At 31.9% G+C, this 25,922-nt stretch overlaps 1 protein-coding gene across 2 annotated transcripts in view; it reads right to left on the bottom strand.

The window, feature by feature from the left end:
- LOC146535637 (agrin-like) overlaps window positions 1–25,922 on the bottom strand; it is a 97,210-nt gene that overhangs the window by 43,619 nt on the left and 27,669 nt on the right. The window contains exons 1-4 of one of the 2 annotated variants that reach the window (XM_085190651.1): window positions 14,504–15,365; window positions 7,386–7,421; window positions 4,272–4,481; window positions 1,190–1,402 (exon numbers count right to left, since the gene is read on the bottom strand). In XM_085190651.1, coding sequence (XP_085046777.1) covers window positions 1,190–1,402; window positions 4,272–4,481; window positions 7,386–7,421; window positions 14,504–15,299 — 1,255 coding nt within the window. In that variant the 5' untranslated portion in view covers window positions 15,300–15,365. Of the gene's footprint in view, window positions 1–1,189; window positions 1,403–4,271; window positions 4,482–7,385; window positions 7,422–14,503; window positions 15,366–25,922 lie in introns of those variants that run through there. The other variant, XM_085190652.1, reaches the window with a different exon arrangement.

A 25,922-nucleotide genomic window follows, 5' to 3' on the forward strand; every position in this document is an offset into this window, starting at 1 on the left:
TGCTATAGGCTATATAACATTACATTACACATATAAACTAATATATTTTAAAGTACATTCTAATTTGACATGCAATTTATTCTGCCATGTTAATAACAACCGTCGCGTCGCTACGCAACCGTTACCGCGACATTTTGATATTCATCCTTATGAATAGTCACTCTTAACATTTCATCTAGATTGAAATTATAGTTTACTGTATAGCATTTTAATAAATAATTAAGGAGATGTCACTGATTCCAAATGACCTAGCTTACGGGCGCCATAGTATGACCGACGCGAACAGGCAGATGACATTGACGGTTTTATAAATTTTCATACATTTTCGAACTATTGTAAATGTTTATGTAATTATTTGCTGTTTATAATTAATTTAAGCTACACTTTGGTTCTCTTCTTATTTTATTTGATATTGCCCGCTAAAATTATCCTACATAATAAAGAGAAATGTTTAGTTATTTCGTAGATAGATAAATAGATAAATATCTATGTACGCACGCACGGAAAACTTTAGGTACTTTTTCTAATATTAAGAATACCTATCCTTTAGTCACTTTTATTCCTTTGGTTGGTTCATTTCAATAACTCAGATAATTTTTTCTAATAATATGTCTCTACTTATTATTCTTTTTGATTATTAAAGCTTATATTTTCTTACTAATTCTATTGAAAATTGAAAATAATTTCATGAATATCTATATATATAAAAATGAAACCCGTTTTCCTTGGTCACGGCATCACGCGTGAATGACTGGACCGATTTCACTAATTCTTTTTTTGTTGTATTTGTTATTATTAGGAGAAGGTTCTTACGGAAAAAAATATTAAGAAAATCTCTTAGAAATATTGAAAAATGTACATTTAATTTTGCATATTTTAAAAAACGCGAGTAACAATTATTTTGCATAGGAGTTATTTATAGGACGTAGGTGCCCGCTAAGACGGGAATTTGCAATATTCGACTTCTAAGGGGTTGTTTTTGGGGTTGAAAGTTTGTATGAAACTTCGTTACTACAAATGTTAGGAATCTCAAATTTTGCATGGACGTCACTTATAGAACGTAGGTACTCATGGAGACAGAAATTAATAATAACGTAGTTCACGCAGGCGAAGCCGCGAGCGGGCCGCTAGTTTATTAATAAAAAGAAAACAACATAATATTATATACACCTTATATATATATACTAACCACATTTTCCATGATATTTGATAGTGATATTGAGTTGATTGTCACAAGCGTGCTTATCGAGGTGACAAGCGGATGGGTACTCGCGACCGTCGCTGCCGCAGACCGGCTTCCGTCTTTGACAACTTCGGGGACACCGACATTCGGGTTGGCCGTAAGTCACTATACATCGAGCACCCGTAGGACATGATACTCCACTGCACGGGTCACCCGCTTCTAAGGAACAATATGTACATTTTATTTTGTATTCGGTTATTCAATACACATGTGTTTAGAATTATTTATTAATTTCAAAAAAATATTCATTAACGTACAAATTTCAAAGAATTATTATCCTATATCCTATCCTATCTATATATATAAAAGGACTTGTCCTCACTGACTGAGGTAAGACGCACGCACAGCCGTAACCGCTGTGCGTAGGAACGTGAAATTTGGACAGATGTTTACTTTCGTAATCTGGACATCCACTAAGAAGGGATTTTGAAAAATTTTAACCCTAAAGGGGTGAAATAGGGGTGGAAAGTTTGTATGGAAAAAAAATTCAAACGGCACCGATTTTTATAAAATTTGAAATTCAGAGTCTTAAAAGTATTTAATTGAACACGTGTTTCAGGGTTTTCTAGAATTCTCCTCTTAAGGGTGCAAATAAGGGGTTCAAAGTTTGTATAGATTTTTTTTTAAATCTGCACCAATTTTTATAAAATTTGAAACTTAGACTCTTAAAAATATTTCATTGAACACATGTTTCATGGTTTATTAGAATTCACCCTTATATAAGTAAGCGAAGCTGCCCGCGTCCGCTAGTATATCTTATAAAACAAAGTCGCTTTTCGTGTCTGTCTTTTGTTTCTAACTCTTCTTCTTCTAAACCACCCAACGGATTTTGATGTGGTTTTCACCATTAGGTCGAGTATTTTTCGAGTATTTTTCGAGTAGAAGGTTTATATATAGTTTATTATTTGTACATTCTTATGTAAATTAACATAAATACGATAAATGTGTATAAAGCCCTACCCGTTGAGACACTTTCGCGCATGCGCTGCTTTAATGGTAAGTACTACATGAAAATAAAGTACTGGAGTATTGTGCCTCTTAATAAGATCTACAAAAAAGTCCGCGAGAGCATATTCATATCTTTTAAGAATAACATGTAGTGATCATACTTCTGTCTAAAAATAATAATTTCAATGTAATTTTTATTGTGAGCGATATTTTTCCATAATGGTATTAATCCTTATCCTTTAAAATACTTTATTAAATTTCTACGTTAAACGAAGATAAAATTATCTTTTACACTATTTCGAAATTGCGAATAGTTTTAGAGAAAAACACATTTAATTGTTGACACATCCCGCCGTTGACACCTCAGCTGTATGTTACTCAAGTTTCACTTATCCCTTACTCTCAGCATATAAATAAGTACATTAGTTACGTTGGCCATTTAATGTAGATCAAAACTGTCTTTTACTGTTTTTCATTTTAATAAGTACTTTCGAAGTTGTTACAATATCAAAAAATCCTTGCTGCGAAACGGCTCGCCACTCGCCATGCGTCCGCCGCGCCCGCCTGCTTTACACGCATCGGTGATTCAGTGGTAGAATGCTCGCCTGCCACGCGGGCAGCCCGGGTTCAATTCCCGGCCGATGCATTCTATTTAATTTTCGTCACAGGCAGCCACGTAGTGCTTGCTTTTCATCAGAAACAGAATACCCTCTTCAGCATTAACCACAAGCTCGAAAAAAAAAAACCCGCCTGTCTTTATAACAACGAAGATTTAGATGCGTTTGCACGTATTGGATAATTCGAGTTGAATGTATTATTTAATGTCATTTAACTATCTAAAAATAGTAATTTAAATATATTTTAATAAGTACTTGAAAGATTAGTACCACAGATATAAAATAACGGTACCTACTAAAAAATCCTTGCTATGTAAAACAATTGGAAAATCCTTATTGAAACTACGAAAATGCGGGTTGCATTAGGGTTTAATTAATTTTCACATTATCTTTAGTGATTTGCAAACATACATTATATGAATAATCCAGTAGTAAAAGCGGACGAAGCCGCAATAGGGTCGCTAGTTGATTTATATAAATAATATTGGGTTGCTGTATTCAATACTGTTTTTGTCTAATATAACAAAAGAAACAAATGTATATATAAAATAAACAGCAGCTATACTATTTCAAATTATTGTATTGTTAGTGTTTAAAATTATGAATCACAAAAGTATTTACCAAAGGTGAAGTGAAACGTAATCAAAAATATCTCGAGGTTTGCGCTAAAATCATCATCATCATCATCATAATGAAACATTTTCATTATAAATATTTTAATTAGTGCTCGAAACAAACAGTTTAAATTAAAGTAGAATATTTTGCTCTAGCTAGAATCGTTTTATAGAAGAACAAAGTATGAAACTGTCGTAACTTTTGGCCGCGTTAAGTAAGTATGTATTTTTAGAAAAGTCTCCCCCAGATGTTAAATGAACTAAAACTCCAGTTCAATTTACCGTGGCAAAATACTTGCAATTGCTGTCGCGAGACGACATATTTTACGAGATGACTTGGGGTAAAGGGTTATTCATGTTTTGTTATTTACCGTCTACACTAATTTACTTTGAAATTTATGCAGGAACGTTGTATATTTTTCGCATTTTAACTAAAGATACGAGTTTTGCAGTTACATCGGAGACCTTTAAAAGCCGTGATAAAATTTATGCTATAAGAACTACAAATAAAAAGATGTGGCTTAAGAAACATTATGTCGTGTTATTGGAGGCAATAAAAGATATAGCTTATCGGTATATCTAAAATATTATATTATGATATTAAGGACAGTCTGGCGCAGGGGCACGAAGTGCGACTGTAAACGCGACTGGTTGTGGGTTCGATCCCCACTCGAAGAAATTTAATATTTATTTATATTTATATTTCCAATTCTTCTTATTATTCTTCACTCTGGTGATCAGGCAAAGCGCGGCGTTGAGTTCCGCGACTCAACACACAATGCCTCCTCCTCCAGGATACAGCGTGGAGCTGATAAGATTTTTTTTTATATTATAAAAACGATTACGTACCACATTCGCCCTCATGTTTGATGCGCAAATTAAGGCGTCTCTCGCAGGCTTCTTTTCTCAGATAGCAATGGTTGCGATAGGTCCTGCCCGCAGTGGAGCAGACTGGTGTAGCTGATGAGGGGCAGCTGGTAGGGCAAGCGCAGTGAGCGCGACCGTCACCCAGTGAAACACATTCCGCTCCCCATCGGCAGAAAGTTTTTTCACATGCTTCTGCACAAAAAATGATAACTTATATTAAAAAATATTTGTAATTTAATCCTCTTGCAAATTTTACGTCTAGTGGGCTAGTCAGTTGTAATGTAAGTGTACAGTACCTATATGTAAAATCACAATTAACGTTAATGAAAGTATCTTAGGGCTACTATTCGAAAAATTAAATACTTATAAAATCCAGTTCTATACCGCATTTATTGGGCAGAATTAAATAGTTATATCAGCAAATGTATGTGGCTTTAGATCGCTAGTAAGAAACAAACAAGCTTCGTAAATAAACAGGACGATCTGCAGTGACATGATTAAGGCAAACCTTGAAGAATAGCACAATTTCCAATTTTGTACCTGGGGGACGAGTCCGTGACTAAATTATTAAAGCGATCTAAAATAAGATGCGAATCCGCCTCACCGCTGCATTGTGTTAGCAGGCTTTGGGATTACCGATCTCTATCGCCTAGTTAAAATTCCGAGCAGAGATTGTCGAGTGCGAAGTCACACAAGGCTTAAGTAAAAGTTAATATACAATTTTCTTTCAAAATTTTTACTTGGAATATTTTTTCGTTTATCTTGTCATTTTAGATATATTTTTTTTAAATGAGAGAGAATAAAAACGTTTAGGAATTTATAAAACTTATGAATGAATAAAATATACTTAATTGTAATAATAAAATATAACCTTAATAACAGCAACAATCTATTTTATCACATTTTAAATTATGCCTTACTAAAATCCATTCCATAATATCTTATTGAAATATGAATATTTCATATTGCTATAGATTTGGTTTTCATTCGATTTATACTATACAAATCAATGTTATTTCAAAACGAAAACGTACATTTGATTTGGAAGAAAATAAGATCAAGAATTGGGATTTAACCAAGAATTCATTTCCTTGACTTTTATAAAGGTTGTAGATGAATCCGCTTAAAGAAACGAAAGCAGTCGGAAATAACAATTTCGAAGAAACAAACACAATTCTAGAAGGCGAATCGCTGTAGACGCCTGATATAAATGGAGACAGGAGGGGAGATAAAAATGATGGCGGATGCCTCGTGAATTGAAGAAAATTAGGATATTCACCGCGCTGCTCTTTCAGCTACGCTCTAACTGTTTAAATTATCGATAAGTAGATCCATATATTTTGCTGTATACTTTATTTTTATACGCCGTAAGCATCTATAAAAAATAAACATCGCATTCGCATCGAAACAATTCCATTAAGATACTTAAGTACTTTAACTGTATTAAACAAATATAAGGTGAATGATTATTGGTTATTATGAATTCCCACCCAATATTTATCTTAGTTTTTTTTTATTTTTTAACAGCAACGAATGAAAATATAAAATAAAATATATTTAAACGATATATATTTTTATTTCTATATACCAAAATGTCTGTAATCATAACAAACCGTGTTAACATTTCATGTAAAACACGAATAATCACTTATAATGTAAGTAGTTTCAGCCATAATATAATATGGGACGGACTAAAGAGGTTAATGTGGGACGCGCCTTCGCAAACTCTGAACAAAACGATTTAGCTGGCTCTCGACGTAGTTGGCATGTCACCCGCACGAGACACGTGCCGACCTAAGATAAGGCTTGTAAAGTTCCAAACAGAACAAAGTCATCGCACGTTATAATTACCGCTATTATATTATATTTCACAATACAATTATTATCTGATAACTGGGAAATGATGCTTAAAATTTGTATTTTAGAATTGTTCCATATGTATTTACATATATGAAGATCGTAATATAATAATTGATATATTGTTTCAAGCAATATATCTATGTGATATATATATATATATATATACAATTATCTATGAGAAAAAAGGTATGAAATAAAGTTGAGAAATATTGATCAATATTTTAAAGCAATAAATTTTGGTTTTGGATTTAATTATAGGTTTACATAAATAACATATAAAATAGTAGCCTTAGAATTGTAGATGAGCTTACTTTACTTACTTTACTTATTTACTTATTTAAAAAACACTTACTTTACTTATTTAAAAAAATATAAATTTTATAAAAGATTTCCTTATGAAAAATGAAAATCAGTTTTGAGGCTTTTATTTCATTCTTTTTGTAAAGGTTCATAAACGTTTGCTTTTAAAAGCATGGCATCTATTGAACGTAAATCGTCGTTCCATGTGAATAGAACCTTAAGTAATGAACTCGCCATCAGACCAACGCCAACCAACAGCCCCAACATTTATGTTAATAGAATACTTACTCGACAAAAGGAAAATCAAATTCAGTAGAGTGGGACAATCTGAAAAGCTAAAGCCGTGATCTAAGCTGTCTGTCCTTTCCAAATAATGCTTACCCAGTCAAGTATAAAAATTATATCAAAATCGAAGTCAAGTAAATTTATTGAAAATGAAAAGTTACAGGCTTCATATTTTTACTATTATCTTGACTACCACTTTATTAAAGCAGCGGGACTTTTTTTTTAATAAATTTATTTACAGACTCACATTTATTTGTTAGTAAAAATATCTAAGTAAAAAATAAATGACATTAATATATATATTTTTAAGTTTTGTTACATTTTCGTACTTGTTTTGATTAGAATTTATAATTTTGATAAATTTAATATTCAAATTGTTTTCTAAGTATTACTATATCATGTTTTCTAAATATGACTAAGTTAAAATCGCCGCACTTTGACATTTCACAAGATTATAGAAAGATTCTGGAAGTACAAAAAATGCTTAAGACTAGGATAAGTAAATTTCATACTCTCGCTTTATAGAAAAATACAATAAATATATAGACTTTTAGTAATAAATTAAATAGATTTTTAATGACAACTAATTACTTATCTTGGTTCCGTAATGTAAAGTAATAACAGTAATCAGTTAAGTTTGCAGGAACTTACCTTCTGGGGCTGGAGGTCGTGGTTGATAATGTAAATCTGCAACAATAGAAAAAATATTATAAGCTTAATACTTTGTATAAAATGCATCTCTGTTAATTATTCTTTGTACGAACGATCTATAAAGTTTAGTTTTTCATGGAAAAGAATATCATATAAGATCAAGTTTTTTCTTTTTAAAGAATCCAATAAAACGTATATTCAAGTCTACACAAAATTGATATAATGTTTAAATTATTCAGTGTTGTATTATTTAAAATAACAATGTCGCGTAGTTCATTTGTAAATCCATTCGAATTGTTATTTAGAGCAGAAACCACAATAATCTAATTATTAAGGCAGTCCAGTTCATACGCGCCGCAGTTGTCTAACTTTACTTGTTGTCTGCTTCAATAGTTTTATGTACTACTAAATGTTATATATTTTGGATATTTGAAATTTGAAATTCATAGTAACATGAACTCAAACTAAAGTTCATAAAATTATCAGCTATCACTATAAATTTTAAAATTTTACTTTAATTAAAAGCAGGAGCACGCGACTTTGCCTGCTTGAACTATACGAATATTTATTTAATATTGTTTAAGTGTATTAAGAGATAATTGATTAATTACTTTAGTATAGCTATCTATACTGTTCTAGAAAGTACATGCACATTTAAAATAGAGAAGAATTTTTTTTTGGAAAAAATGTTTACTTATTTCATATTTATCTAGATAATATGTAGGTTTTCTCACACAAAAAAAGAAGTAAATCTCAATTCCGCGGGAATTCCAGAATAAAAAGTATCATATATTTTGCACCAAAAATTCCTCTATTTTTCAATATTACTCCTATTAAAATTGGTTCACCTGTTCCGAAGATTAGTCAGGACAAACAGCAAAACAGCCAACTCAAATTTTAAAATTATTATTTTGTGTTTTGGTTTGTTTTTCCAGTACGACAAATATACAGAAGATTATATACAGGTATATTATATAAATAATAATTATCGATTCAAAATTTTTCAATTTCAAACATAACATGGGAAATACGAGTCTTCCAAACACTGGTCCATACCGGATTAATTTCAATTTAGGCAGAGAAAATAACATTTAGAAATGTCACATAGAGGTCACACCTAATGGGTCCGCACTCCGCACTCCGCAGTCCTGCTGGCAAAACGCGCGGTCACAGGCCAGGGTGTGCTGGGATGCCATATTGTTTTATTGCAAATTGGTTGGACGTACCGCGCCTGTCCTTTACATATACGAGGCCATTAACTACGACCGGTGCCCAGTCACGTGTTAAACGAATCCGATCGTTGCACAATGTTAGACGGAGAGCCGGCATCGACTCTCATGACACGTAGCTAAGGTTCGAAAAAACGTTATGCAAATATCAAACTCAATTCCACGTTCGAAACTGTAGCTATGCAATCAAAAAAAAATTTGTTCGTCTGCCAAAAAAACTAAACTGTATCTAGTGTATTTAATCTTTTATAGAGAACCATAAATAATTCTAAATACACAAAAGATTGACATTCTATGCATTAGGATAAAATATTTTCGATTAATGAAAATTAAATTCTCATTATAATACAAATACTTGCAGGAATTTGACTCACATGTGACGTGAATATTCATATGTTACAAGGATTATGTAAATTATATCCGTAGTTTTTACTTAATAATATTGCAAATAAACATATTGGTAGGTTATGTAGCTATCAAAAGATGTACCACGCTGTTAAGCATTTCAATAATTATAAAGCTGAAAAGAGGAAAATTTAACAGATAGCGGATAGAGTGCATTTCAATCGAGTCCGAGATTAAATCCGGTAGGGACGCAACAGGAAACTGAAGTGATATCGATTTACAAGGAATCGAGGCGGCCGGTACATCGCCGCAACAAATTGAAATTGATATCATCGGTGGGCAGCTACCGGATATTACGGGTGTCAAGCGCAATCACGCACCAGCCAGCCAGGGTGCGATCTCTATCTTGAGATCGTTAGCTCGCTTTGATTCGATATATATACAAATTATATTTTTTTATATAGTAAATAATAATAAGCAGCTATATATGATTAAAAAACCGGTCAAGTGCGAGTCGGACTCGCGACCTCGGCTTTCATACCAATTTCAACATTGTAGTTGAACGAGAACAGTACAGTACTTATAAAAGTTTGCGAATTAGATTTTGCGGGTGCATGCATGCATCGTTTTTGCTGCATATTGTATAAAAGTCGTCGCATAATCAAACCCTGTAAGGTACTTTCCATGGACCTAGAGTTATGAAATGTGGCACATAGTGAGAACTTAAATTAGAAGTAGAAAAATCCGAAAAGCGAAAATTTATATGTATGTCATAAAAGGAAAACATGTCAAGCTTATATTTATAGTTTATTTCATACAAAATGATTGCATACGCCCGCAAATTTAAGTGTGTCAGCATTATTATTAATCAAAACGAAATATAATTTAATAAAGGAATTTGGCAAGAAGCAAAACTAATAAATAAGGGAAAAAATCCGAAAAACGAACATTTATATTTATATTACAAAAAAAAACTTATTTTGTAGTTTATTTCATACAAAGTGCATATACCCGCAAACTTCAGTTTATCAACTTTCATAAGTTATTCTTCCCGTTGACCTACAATCCTGAAACTAATACAGTATGGGTGGGCAAGCCCGACTCGCACTTAACCGGTTTTTTACACACTACTACTACTTCTACTAGCATATTAATAAAGGCTACTTGATCCATCCATCCATCCATCTCCATGAGGCTCAGGGGCAGACCTTCGCAGACGTCGTCATCGTCCGAACCGGACGCGCACGGATCCGAGTACATGAGAGCGTCTCTCACGCAGTCGTCGCAGTGACGAGACACACCAACACCTGTGTCTATTACTCTGACGATGGCGGTGACGCGATAGGCAACTTCATCAGCCGAGCGGTGGGCGCTTCATTTACGGAGGTGGTGGAGGCGAACCTAAAAGGGGCAATGTCACAAAGAGACGATAGGGTGATAGAGGCACTGATCCAAAAACTTAAGGAAGGCGTTCTGCATAAGCCAGGCCAAATCTAAAATTTCACACCTATATACATAATAATTATACAAAAGACTATAATAATTATACAAAATACTATAATAATATATGTAAAAAAAATAATAATAATAATAATAAAAAAAAAAAAAAAAAAAAAAAAAAAAAATTGTCGGTAGGGGTCTCATCCAACCCCTCTAGTATAAGCTCTAGATATAAGTACAGTCTAAATTGTCCCAAAATTAAGTACGCCACATTAAATGAACTTTCATAAAATAAAAAAAGGCACGGGCAACTATGCGCCCGTGGATGTAGTTTCTAAAATTAAAAAAAAAAAAATAAAAAAAAAAAATAAAGGCTACTGACGCTATGTTACATATTATATATATTATATGTAATAATTCCAAAGTAATTTAATAATGTCACTCCTTTAAGAAATTTCAATAATATAAGTTAAGAAACAAACAAAAATATTTTTAAAAAATCATACATAGCATTTAGGAAACGTCACTCAACACACAATGCCTCCAGAATTCGGCGGTAAGCGGGAAACGGAAGTGTCTCAATGGGAACGGAATCTCTTAGCACTAGGTTCCCAGGTTGCCTCTACCTACCCTGTTATGTTCGGAAAACTGCATGAAGCAAAAAAAACTTAACTCATAGTAGAAAGAAACCAGAAATTTCTATTCTATCCTGGAACTATACATTCACCACTTTTATAATAAACAGCACCCGGTCTTTATACATTAGAGTGGAAGCCTTCGTGCTAAGTAACCGTTACTCACTTTGATTATTGTATAAATTATAGCTTTATGCTCAATTATTTCATTGTACAGGACACAAGCGTAGCAACGTGCGTGATTCAAATGCTTTACTTCCTAACATCACTAGTAATAATTGTAGTAAAATGAACGTTATTCTATTTATTTCAATAAATTCTAAAAAAAATACGATATTGCTTCATCACATTATAAGTGTAAATAGAAATATTTGATGGTACGCGATGGTAACGGGTTCGATTTCCTTATTAGGAAACTTAATCTATTAAAAATCTTCTAGATATCTTTGAGATCTTTATTCAGTTATTCTACTATAACCCAAACCTTATGATATACATACATAGGTAGGTACGTGATATGGTAAAACGTATAACATTTTAAAAATATATAGATTATCTATTTTAAGGTGTTGACATTCATGTAGAAAATAACTTAAATTTAATGGTGAAAACTAAGTATAATGTTCACCTTTAAGATATTATTCTGTGCCACTCATAATAAAAGCCTAAGCTTTCTACTTTGAGCTTATCGTTTTTAAAGAAAGAGACAAGATATTGAATGGATTTAAACGACTTAATCCATTAAGACGAAACAAAACAAATATACGGGATTACTTTTCTAAGCTCGTAGCTTGTTGCCTTAAACAAAGAAATAATAAACTGTTAAGTTAATTCCTTTAAAGTAAAAAGAATAAAAATAGCATTTTTCGTATATTTGCAATAATAATTATACGAGTATTTAGCACAATCAAATTATCTGTTTAATATCACTTAAAAGTAAGCAACGTTTAGCACAAAAGGTAAGTCGTCCATCTGGAAGACTGCAGTAATATGTAACCGTAGATTGAAGTTAGTGAAGTAAATATTTCAAATCGGTTCATATATTCCACAAGAATTTCGTGCTCGAACAGCATGAAAATTAATCGATCGATTAGCCATTCGCTCCAAAGCTAAAGTTGAACGTGACCCGTGAATCAGTCCCCGGGCACCGGCAGAAATTAATTCTCAGGAAAAATAAAGAAAAATTTACACGAACCGTTTCTACTTTTTCAACAGTCCATCGAACGGAGTTAAACCCTCTTGACAATTTCATTCCTTCGTTACAAAGTGAGCCTACGTTTACGTAATACAGAACGTCAGCGTCGAAAATTGTGGCTTTTCTTGTTTTTTTTTATTATGATATTTAGGTATATAAGTGCTTACGAAAAGTTTTGATTTAAAATATTGTGTTCTCTATTTGACGTCTATTTTAGTAATAATGCGTCTTAACAGGAGGAACCTATCTTAACGTTTGCATTACATACAAACAATTACGTACTTTAGAATTACAAACTTCACGACTTGGTATCAACATTTATACAGCGTGGAAGAGGTAGCGCTTCTTTTATTGAAACTGCATATAGGGTAATATATTTCAAACCCACACCTAAGAAATTAATCAACCTCAACAGTTTGGACACAGGATTTTTTTTTCATTTCACGATTTTTATTCATACCTGTATTTCGTGTGACGCACACATACGTGTGCGACGTTTCCGATTTGACAGGTAAGTGTGTGCGTGCCTATGTTATACTATACAAATGGTGTTTTATTTTAAAACGATAATTTTATTATTTATTTTGTTTGAAAAAATAACTTTTTCATTTTTGGGAATTTTTTTTTTTTCGAATTATATTAGACTTTTATAGAGTAGTTAAAACTGTGGTTTCATTTAAAGTGGTGCTGACAATTCTAATACTAATATAACAATAATTATTATAACAATAATAATACTAGCAACCCGCTCGCGCTATCGCCCGATGGAACTACACAATAATTACTATCACCAATCAACAGCAATGTCTCAAGAACTTAGCTTACTTAAAAGTGTGTAACGGAAGTGTTCTAATGGAAAACGGCGTCTAACACTAGATTCCCAGGTTCCCTCCGCTTATCCTGATATGTGTGAAGCGTAAAGCTAAAAAAAGATAATGTTGGATGGCACTATCACTGTACAAGAAAGGAAGCAATTGTAAAAAAAAAGCATTTTGCCTCGACACCAGAGCAAAAATATTAAAATATAAATTAAAATAAATATTTCATTTTCCCGAGTGGGGATTGAACCCACAACCAGTCGCGTTTACAGACACACTATGTGCCCCTGCGCCACGACTGGTCTCTCACAGATAAAAATATAAAAACATTCTACAATTTATTACGCAGGTATGTCTTCTCGAATTATCGTAACAAACAACACGTGATTCTATAAGGTTTCGTTACAAATAAATCAAATATCACTGTAACCTACTTTATAAAAGTCGATAACAGAGCTTGATAATGATAACGAGTAATACAATATATTCCAATGTTAATATTAGTATAAAAATGATTTTATATTATGTATAAATATTAACCATCTTAATTGTGTCAAATATTTAATAAGTTAAATTTTCACAGCAAAAATTGCGAAAGTAAAGTTAACTTATTTAACTATAACAAATATTATTGTTGAAAATATTATATATTTCATAACAGTGTATTGATTAGAGCAGCGTATTAAACTAGATTCTCTTTTCTACCGGTCGGAGAGAAAACCACAGACGCCCACAGCAGCTTTTCAGCTAATTAAAATGAAACGCTGCAAAAGTCACGTTTATCATATTCTATTTCAACACTTTCCCATAAACACAAAAAAGTGAATAAATATTAAGGAAATTAATCTCTGAAATATAAACAAGCCTCACAGTCGAATATTCACACTAAATCCCAGTTCACTCTAAATTGATAGTCTAAATATAAAAGTCTATTTTAGCTTAAACATTGTATACAAAATAAAATAAATTGAAATTTGTTCGCAGATTAATATTTAAATTTCATCAATAGTTTCATTGCAATTTGAAAATCCCCTACGTGGCAGCCAAAGTGCCACTAAAATAAATGTTCTGTCAGAGAGAAAAACGAGCGGAACGCTGCTCCCCACACCCGCGGCTCACACCCGCGCCCCACACTCGCTCACCTCACTATTTCATTTCAACAGAATCAACTGTGAATTAAGGGCGTAGGCCATACAAACGGCACTTATCATTTATATTGCTTTAGCAATGCACGAGTTAAGCTTTTTTTATATTTATGATGTTCCTAATTTGCTAACTTTAAATTTTCTATTAAACTGTATATATATTTGTTTAAGTCACGAAAGTACACAAAAGCCTTTATCATATCAAACAGTTGAGTTTCATTTTAACAAACCTTTATAAAAGAACTAACATTTTCGTCTTAAATTATGTGTGTGATAATATAAAGTGATTATAATATGATAATGATACTTACAATTATTTGTCAATAAGAACCCTGTTGAAACTCCCAACAACACTAGAAAAAATAGTAGTAATAGTACTATGAGCGCTGGTCTACAGTAATGAATCCAGCAGTAATCTTCAGAATTTGCTTGCGCTGCTGGTGCATTGGATGACCACCGACAGCACTTGCTGCACGACGAATCTGAATTACTCGTTGATCTCACTACAGCACTATTTCCTTGTTGGTTAACTATCACACCCTGTACAGGAGTGTCATTTCTTTGGCTAAACGTAGCATTCTTTTCAGAAAGACGTGCAAATCCTGAATGATCGTCATCTTGCGACGTCCCGTATACTCCATAAGACGCCACCATGTCCACTCCTGACAGAGATCTCGTTGTATCATTCCCACCAGTTTCTTGAATTCCGTTATTGTCTGAAGTAGGCCAACATTCACATGAACAACGATCCTCTTTTCTTCTTTGTCGTATTTGGGCTGCGTCTGATCTCGTAATTTGAACGTCAGTTTTCTTTTCCTCCTCTTTCTTAACTTTAATATCTTCTGAAGGCGTGTCATCTCTTGTGCTATAATTGCTTTGTAAACTTTTATGATTTTCTATATACCAATGCCTTTCCTCTGCTCGCAGTGTAGTATCATTATTGCCTTCATATACGTCTGCATAGTTAGAGAGTGGATGTGAAGAGGGACTGTAAAGCGGCACCGGCGCGAGCTGTCCATACCCTCTTTCATATTGCGGTGGCCTTGAATTAGTAGCATAGTACGTTGTAGATACAGGCACGGTATATTCGTAGCCCGACCTGTTCATCTTCAGTCTTTATTCGCAACATTTGAAATAATTTGCACTAAGGACGACATCACTCCTACTATAAAAATAAATATTTTTCCCAACATAAAGATAAATATTATGATGCTATCAACGTCATGACGGATTAGATTTAGGTATTATACAAACATCGATGAAATCGGTTCGTATATTATTGCGAAATAGGTACGTTGGTGAAGAAAACATAAGTTGTTAGACAAACTTTGTTGATTTTGTTATATGTTACATTTGGAGGCAAAAAGTTATAGTGTAGTAGAATACACATCTGTTTATCTCAATTACTCCTCTTGTTCAGAGGTGGTATTTATCTTTTGTGTTAGAAGCGCCCCTTCATCACTCGCTATATCCGGTAGCGAGAGGTAGACAAGGAAGTAGCAACGAGAGCAAACAAACTTTCCTTAGTGAGTTGTTTGTAGATAAATCTAATTTTTGTGAGTTACTTTTTCCTGATTGTACATAGCTATAGCTTCATCATTATTAGCAAGAAATATCAAATGTAAATATGATATAGGGACCAAAACAAGGGCAATTACAAAGTAGAAGTTACGGTTCTTATGGCCCATAGATTGCTGTCCCATTTTTAATTGGTGTACAGTAAATATACCGCATGTATGTGCATGTATGTATGTCAATTTCGTCTCATTAATAAATTATTATATTAGTATATAAAAAAACGTTTACATATTATATTTTCCAAATTCTGTGTATTCGTTCAATAACCTGAGAACCAAATATTTCGAATTTGAAAGTCTAGCTAGATTCTTGAACAAAAAAGGCATATAAAACCGTCGTCTATTTACCGTGAGTGCTATTTTCTAACTTTTGTTTGCATGTTTCACACTTTTTGCAGATTTGGTATGCAGTGTAATTTATACTTTGGTATTTTATAGGAGTGTACGGAGCTTGGAATGTTTTAAATAGGAATATTCCTGCTACTACAATGAGTACAGTAATGAGTACAGTAGTTAATTTCGGAACTAATTTTCAAATATTCAAATTCAAATTCTTTACCTTAGTAAAGGGTTCCGTCTAGTTGCTCTATGGTTTATATAAAAATTAAATATAATTTAAGTTAAAATGTTGTTAATTTAATCGTTAATCCTGATGATATTACTTTATATTATATCATTTATTATAATTGGTAAGAATTATAGTGAATTAATATTTGAAACCAATAGGAGTACAAAATTATAAAATACTTATTAACGTCAATAGTTATTAAAAATCTAGACAATATTTGTAGATGTTTTATATGATAAATAATTTTAGAAAAACTACATAATATGTATTTTAGACAATCACTTTTGTTTCTAACATTTTACGAGTGTTATTCCACACTTGGACGGTTATCAAACGACGCGACGCGGATTCAAATCCCGCCGCGTTAAAATTTTTATACGTTTTCTAAAAAAAGCACTTTTATTTTTTATTATATACAAGTACTTACAAGGTAAATTATGAAGGAAAATATCGTGTATTCTGTTGTTATTATTTTTAAAAATTAATTTCTATAAAATTTAGAACAATTTGAAGATTTATTAAAAAATATTCAAACCTCTTTTCTTCTTTGTTAAAATTTTTCTTTGTAAAATGCAAAATTTGCAACAATTTTATTTTTTACCTTTATTTTGTAGTAGTTAATCTTACTTTCACCTGTTTTATTTTTTATTAAAGCGCTTTCTTTGCACTATAAAACTAATTGAATGCGCGGCGAAAAAGTTTAAAAACTTGAATAGTTCCGCCCGACCGCTAAACTCGAACTTAAGCGGTAACACCAAAAACAAAGTAAATTCATCCGAGTTTTTTAAATTATTAATCGTATTATAATATTAAAAAACGTTTACTTATTTTTTAATAATTTATATTTTACTAAAGTGATAGTGATAGATAGAAGAGTATTTAAGGAAAATACACTAAGTGTATATTAATATATTATGAAAATTACATATTGCTATTATCAAGATAATATCTTATAAAAATAATATATATTCTAAGCATTTTTGTATATATATTTTTATTTAAGCTAAAAAGATTCAAAATATCCCTTTTTCATATTATTCAGCAGTATCAGCACGAGCAAGAATAGTGGGCGTCGCTAAGTCAATAAAGTAGGGGAATAAAGCAGCATTCAGCAGTTTCGGCAGAATAGTCCGGGTCGTGTGTGGAACGGTCGGCGGCCAGCACCTGGACGTGAAATGTATGCAAATAGCCTAAACATTTAAATAACCACGTAGTAACTTATCGTGTGAACCGCTTATGGTATAATTCAATAGTAAACTTTGTGTAATTCTCTTGTTTATTTTCAGAATTGTTTTCCATTAAATACAATGCGAAGTTAAGTAAATATACCGCTATTTTATTATGTTTGTTGTATTTATTATTTGCAAGTATGAATCTTTGTTTTTAGCATAAATATTTTCCAGCTAATATAAATTACAAATATGTTTTTTCTTTGTATAGCTCTACAGCAGTTACTAATAAAAAATTGTATAATGTATGGATGCAACAAAATAAGCAAAACACAGATATTACCTATCCTTATAGTCAATGCATTTAAATAAAATATATAATATTAACATAAATTATATTAATGTTAAGAGTAAAAACAATACCTGACTTCATTCAATATATATATTGAATAAAATATACTAATAGCTATATTGAATAAAATTTATCAATGAACAAACTAAAAAAAAAATAGAAAATAATATTACAATTACCTACTTCATAATAATAAAAAAATACATTATTGATATTTAAAATTCGTACCTATATTCGTATTCGTATTTTTTGGGTCTGTGCCAACTTAGACATTTTTTTAGCTTTTGTTCAGTGCATTCAGTAGTTATCTATTAATTATATTTTTGTCTTGGCCGGCAAAAAAATATTATAAAAATCGGTTCCCAAATAACAGAGAAGTCGAGGAACATACATAAAAAAATAAACATTTGAACAACTTTATTTATCAATTCACGAAACTATCATTACAAGGCTTTAAAATTTTCTGGTATACAATACATTAATTATTCTAAATAAATTAAGCGGGACAAAAATGTGTGAAATGCAATTAAAGACCCTTATTTTTTTAACTAACACCTGTCAGGCAAAACAGGAGTCATTTTAATTAACTTTATATGTACGTTTATTTGTGTAAGTAATCACTGTTAGTTGCATCGTTATTTTAGTATGTAACAGTAAAATGCAGTAAAATGCGCTTTTAGATTGTATTTTAAGGTTCATTCATTTGAGTAGATTTTTTTATAAACGTAAATTAAATCTCATCAAAATCAACGAAGAGAGATTTGCAGTTTTAAAGAGGCGCGGATTAAAATTTTTCATGTTTTCTAAAAGTTTTTTTCTTTTTAAATAAAAACATTAAATATTTTTTGTTTATATTATATTTGAATTATTTTTCAGTCTGGTTCCACATCGCTAAAGGTGGAAAGTGAAAAAGGAGAGTAGAAGTACTTATGAATAATATCTTCCGAAAAATAAAATTTCTTGTCAAATCTTTTTTAGTATCTCAAGATTATATAACAATTATTTATAATGAAGGAAATTATCAAAACATTTAATTGTTTGTTATACCTCTAACATTTGAATAAGCCCTTAGGGGTGTATTGAAACGTGAGTTATGATAATTGAAAAGTTTGTTCTCTTTAACAAAACACGTTGTAATAAAAGCACATCTTTATTTCGAAACGAAATTTTGAAACAAAAACTACAAGTACAATAGAGTATTAAAGTTTGTTATGAAATGAAACTTCTATGAGAACACGATACACCTATTAGAGCTTCAAGTGGGAGCAATGTTGAATTTACCTGTAATCCCCAAGTAAATAAATAATGTTTACTACGAAATATATTATTTAGGTTTGTAATAATAATTATTGATTATTGATTATTTTAAGATCAGTGGTTGAAGGTAATACATAATATGAAATTTTAAATACATGACACGTGATAATAATGTATTCTGACGTAAATTGAGCTAAACACTATTTTTTATTGCCGTAAAGTGTAATTAGAAAGAGAATTAGGAGAGACCTACTCTATTGCGCTTATTCAGTCAGTATTAATTTTTAGGTATTTTGGTCCTAATAATTATAACTGTAATAATGTTTTAATATGTTTATTAATTTAGAAATATAGACTTAAAAGGAATCTAAGTATGCTATCTTATTTGCTCAAATACAATATGTATGTAAAATAAAAATATGGCAGTGCTAATATATATTTTTTTTATCATCGGTAAATACCGATATAATGTTATTTAATAGGTGATAAAGAGTTCATTTTTATTAATAGAAGAATTATAATTTTGTGGTTCAATAATAAAGTAGTTTTTTCATAAATAATAATTAGATATATTTAAAGTTTAACAGAATTTAAATATAAACGTTCTTATAAATTATTATGCTCTGATTTAAATAAAACGAGTACTACTAATTAAATATAATTATAACATTTTTTATTCAATCAAAACTTTATTATATAGTGTAGTGATAGCAATGAACCTTAATTATCGAAGATAGCATCATAATGTTTACCACAAGAACAGTATCATAAATTAGGTCATACTAATCATAGAAAGTGAGTGACAAGCCGCATAGGGCGATCAACCGATGCACCCGTACAAACTAAACTAGACTTAACACACGAAAAACACATCCAATACACACACTTTACACGAACGTCCTTCATACTGTTCTCTTTCCGCTTATAGTTTCTATATTCATTATAGAATAGAATAAACGCCGGGTACAATTTGATCGCTTAAGACATGTGGTTCGCGGTCGCGAGCGCTCCAGGGCGGCGTAGCGTCGACGTAACGTCGCCGTAGCGCGGCGCGGACTGGCGAGCTCTACGCGCCCCGCCCGCCCCCCGACCCTGTCACCGCCACTTGCCCAAATCCAGACAAGTTTTCATTAATGTTGTTATCGGTATAAAGTTCGGCCAAGTTAAACTAAGAACTTACAGCTTTAATTAACTGTCCGTGAAATAACGTAAAATATACAAACGATAGAACCGATAACTTTAAATGGGCGATATCTGATTGAGGAAAATTTTGTAATTTTGGAATGGAATAAATATTTGATTTTCCTCATAAAATTATGTAGTTCAAATTGATGTTAAATAAATTGTTTATATTAATTTTATGTATATATAAAATCGTACTTTAATAAAAATATATTGAGTTCAAAGGAAGTATACATCTAGTAATTTTTTTTTATTTCTGAAAATATCATATTTGTGCATTTAGGTAATTGTAAGATATTGAAACTTATTTTTGTACTACTAGATGATCCAAAATAACAATAAACTCTTTAATAGTCGAAACATAAACAAAAAATCAAACCAGTTGAGACCAGTTCTGACGCAGGGGCAAAGTGACGGGATGTGGGTTCTATACCCATTCAAATAAATAAAATATTTAATCTTTTTATTTCTTCACTCTGGAAACGATGCTCAGCACGCAATGCCTCTAGAATTCAACGGAAAATGTAGAACGGAAATGTCTCAATGGGAAAGAAGTGGAAGAAGGGATTGTATGTGCAGGATACAAGGTAAAACTAAAAAGTCTTTAATAATGCTAATTAATACAAAGTTACTTGATTGACTCATATATTTACATTTTTATATCCTACCAAGATTATATTCTGATATTAGTAAGCAAGTATATGGCCAATATCGATTGAGAAACATCAGAAATAGTAAGAATTATGGATATCGCGTGGGTAGAGACTCATACAAAAACTTTATAAAAGGAAGTGGAGCGAACAAACTGGCGGCGAACAAACTTTTCTGCTGGGACGCGACGCGAACGCGAACGTTACTTATCTGCCGCCGCCAAGCTGACAGCTGCAGATGAAAAATTGAAATTGTGTGAGATAAAACTACCTAACCGCTGCAGTGCTACGAACATTGTGACGACAACAAGGACGTAATCATTTCGCGTCGGGCGCTTCCTTATTTCGAATGTGACAAATGTATTTATAAAAGTTTTATTGCAAATATTACTCTATGGCTTCGTCATTAAATTATAATATATGCAAAAGCTCCAATAAAAGGTTCAATTTGTTTAATAGACATATCATGATATTTCAGTTAGAGAAGGGTTGAAAAGCGAACAATATGTAAATGCGCTCTGGAGTTTATCCGGGTCCTATATCAATTCGGCACGGTCGATGGAAGCTGAATACTGACAACAGCACACGGCTCCAACATGCAATAATAACGAACTGATCAAAAATGTCAATCGTCGACCCTTTTTCTATTTATGAAGTATCGGTGGAAAGGTGCCACGTAAAAACTTTGCCTAAATCAAAGATATAAATTCTGTTATCTTAAATGAACATTTCTCTTCCGCATGAAAGTGTAGAACCTGAATGGATAACGTCGACCCTCTCTCACGGGATCACCTCCATCTAGTCATTTGCTTTTGTTCTCGTGCAATTAATAATCGGCAGAAAGGGCGTAGCTGAGCCATAGCCTCCATCGGCTTCTGCTGAAACGCGTTTTGGCCAACGTTATAATATAGTCATCGATTTTTATGTTTTATATATTTTTTATAGATTTCCGTATAAAATTATCTAAATATTTATACATTATATTTGTTTTTGTAAAATTATATAATAAAGCAGTAAGTAGCTAATTAAGTCGGAATAAATTATGATTTATTAATATTTTCATTTCTTCGCACTGCTAACAAGACAAAATGCGGCGTTAAGTTCCGCCACTCAACAGGCAATGCATTCGGCGGTTTCAATAACACTAGGTTTCCTAAACATACCTTGTTATATATGAGATACAGCGTGAAGCTGAAAAGAAATAGTTAATACAATAACAATTTCACAGAAAATCTTTATGTCACTCTCCTATATCACTCATATCTACGAATTGCGATATTTAATTTGAATAAAAGAAATTTAATGATGACTTCTGAAAATGACAAAAGGCACATCATACTAAATATATCATCGCGTGAATATTCCGTGAAGAATTAGAATACTTAATTGTTAAATAGCGTGTTCACTACACTTAAGCCGTTGATTGCTGCCAGTGGTGGGTTAAATAATGTTACATTGACTTAACATTTGTAATATTTGATAAGCAATTTGAATGTACAGATATTCAATGATTTCGATGATGATCACGCTGTCTTCATTGGATTACATAAGTTTTTTCAGCTTTGAACCTAGTGTTACGGTCCTCCGTTTAAGACACTGGGGAACAGTCCCTAGGGAGGCAACGTCGCGTTTTGCCTCGTTACCAGAGCGAGGAAATTAAAATATTAACTATTTAATTTCCATTTCATATATTTTCCATTAATTAATTTCAACTAAAGATCTATAATATCTGATGAAAAATCAGAAAAAAATAATTAATTTTGCGTTATAAATTCTTCAGCGTGGAGAGCAGTTTTACAAATAAAAAAAAACTTTAAAAATTGAGGTCATTGTAGCGCAGTGTTTTCATTTTCCCGTTTCTATAAGACAAAGAGCGACGTTGAGTTTTACTACTCAATCACCAATGTTTCGAATTCAGGTGGAAAAAGGGAATATCTCACTTTGAATTCTCTTTGCCTGCCCGCTGCATGTTGCAATAAAAGCGGATGGTGAATGGAAACAGCTTGTCAAGGTCTACGCCACGCAAAAGAAATTGTGTGGGACTATTTAAAAATAAATTTCAATTACTTTAAATTTTATTATTAAAATTACGTTAAATAAATTTAACACATTCACAATCTGTAGTTATAATGAATGAAATAACTTACGTAAAACTTTACAAACTTAAAAACAGCACAGCGCTCACGTAACAAATTATAAAAATTTAAAATTCATAATTTAATTTATCATGTACAAACTTTTTGCAACAAACTTACGAGACATAAACTTTAAAATTTTATAGTGTGGATTTCTTTTACATAAATCGTATGTCACATTAAGTTGGAGCCTCCTAAACACAGGCCAACTTCTACATTGTAGTTTACGGTGAACTAGGAACTTAGAAGCAATTCAGGCCATAAATTTTTGTGTAATAACAGCTTACAGTTCCTCCAGATACTTGTACGTGGGTAAGGTATTAAGGTGGTGTAAAGCAACCAGGTCAACGGGCACTGCATCGAAACATTCTGGTTTGCATAACGTATTTGTGGATATAACAGTCAGTACAATGCTAACTTATATGATACCGTTTTCGTTCCAATGGATATTCATTTCAATGGTTTTAATTAGTTTTTATAAGACTAGGAAGGAAATATCTTAACATTAGGTTCCCAGGTTACCTCTGCCTACCCTTCTAAAAGCTAAAAAATATATAGTATGATATCTAAGTACTCTGTTTTATGCAATTTTCCAATGAAGGGGAGATACTTTTTGTATTAAATGAAACACTTAGAATAACAATTTATATTTTATAATTAATTAAAATATTAATACGTTTATTGATTAATTTTATATTTTAGCCTTTGCAATTTGAATAACATAAAAGACACTCGCGGCGGACGTTATTGCCAATATTTTAAATATTTTCCTTTTTATGTTCAAAAAATTAAATTCATTTTAAGCTGATGACCAAATAATATATATTTTACTTTTAGAAATTGACATTTATATGTAGGTAATTGTACATCGAAAACACATTTTAATCTCTTTAACAGTGATAAGTTACTTAACTGTAAGTCAACGGGAAGTACAACATAACAACTAATCACTTCTGTGATTAGTTCCTTTATTGGTATTGTATGTTAACATTGCGTGAGAATTTTCATAACTGTAGGTCTAGGATGTTTTGTTTATGTGGCTTATTTCATATAAAATGTAGCTTATCCTATATCTTATAAAACAAAGTCGCTTTTCGTGTCTGTCTGTTGTTTCTAACTCTTCTTCTTCTAAACCACCCAACGGATTTTGATGCGGTCTTCACCATTAAGTCGAGTGTTTTTCGTAGAAGGTTTATATATAGTTTATTATTTGTACATTCTTATGTAAATTAACACAAATACGATAAATATGTATAAAATCCTACCCGCTGAGACACTTTGGCGCATGCGCTGCTTTAATGGTAAATAGTACATAAAAAAAATGTACTGGAGTATTGTTCCTCTTAATAAGATCTACAAAAAAGTCCGCGATGGCATATTCGTATCTTTTAAGAATAACGTGAAGTGATCATATTTCTGTCTAAAAATAGTAATTTCAATATATTTATTGTTGTGAGGGATATTTTTTTCATAATGGTATTAATCCTTATCCTTTAAAATACTTTATTAATTTTCTATGTTAAACGAAGATAAAATTTGCTTTTTACACTATTTCGAAATTGTGAATAGTTTTAGAGAAAAACGCATTTAATTGTTGACACATCACGCCGTTGACACATCACCTGTATGTTACTCAAGTTTCACTTATCCCTTACTCTCAGCATATAAATAAGTACATTAGTTACGTTGGCCATTTAATGTAGACCAAAACTGTCTTTTAATGTTTTTCATTTTAATAAGTACTTGAGAAGTTGTTACAATATCAAAAAATCCTTGCTGCGAAACGGCTCGCCATACGTCCGCCGCGCCCGCCTTCCTTGCACGCATCGGTGGTTCAGTGGTAGAATGCTCACCTGCCACGCGGGCGGCCCTAGTTCGATTCCCGGCCGATGCATTCTATTTAATTTTCCTCACAGGCAGCCACGTAGTGCTTGCTTTTCATCAGAGACAGAATACCCTCTTCAGCATTAACCACAAGCTCGAAAAAAAAAACCCGCCTGTCTCTATAGCAACGAAGATTTAGATGCGTTTGCACGTATTGGATAATTGGAGTTGAATGTATTATTTAAGCGCGATATATTTGGTTTCATATTTTTTGTAGTAGTTATTAGTAGGTAGGTTTTTGTTTATAATGTCTTCAGTTTAAAAATAGTCATTTAACTATCTAAAAATAATCATTTAAATATCTATATATATAAAAGGACTTGTCCTCACTGAGGTTGCAAATAAGGGGTTGAAAGTTTGTATGGAAAAATCTTTAAATCGCCACCGATTTCTGTAAAATTTGAAATTTAGACTCTTAAAAATATTTCATTGAACACATGTTTCATGAGTTATTAGAATTCACCCTTAAATACGCAAGCGAAGCTGCGCGCGTCCGCTAGTATTTTGATAAGTACATACTTGAAAAGATTAGTAGCACAGATTTAAAATTACGGTACCTACTAAAAAATCCTTGCTGTGTAAAACAATTGGAAAATCCTTATTGAAACTACGAAAATGCGGGTTTTTTTTTTTTTTTTTTTTTTTTTTTTTTTTATATTAAATATCCGTCCCTCTGACGTAATCAGAGACTTTATTCGCAATACATTATATTTTTACTGATTTAAATTGGAGAAAGTGGCACTAAGCCAATAATGAGCTTAACTTTAGAATTGTCTGATTTTAAATAGCTTATGTAGAATAACTGAATGTGCGAATGCGACGCTGAATTTATTATTAATTTATTTGTTCCTTTCTATTGCTTTGCTGCCCACGCTCCTACAGAAACTCACAAATGCCTCATGGCTCTCCTTGTCCCTTATCAGTGTTTTTAGGCTGTCCGCTGTTATCCTTTTCCC

Source organism: Heliconius melpomene, chromosome 10 (genome assembly GCF_056956725.1).
Source record: "Heliconius melpomene rosina isolate 202511_hmr_F chromosome 10, ASM5695672v1, whole genome shotgun sequence".
NCBI classification, from domain to species: domain Eukaryota; kingdom Metazoa; phylum Arthropoda; class Insecta; order Lepidoptera; family Nymphalidae; genus Heliconius; species Heliconius melpomene.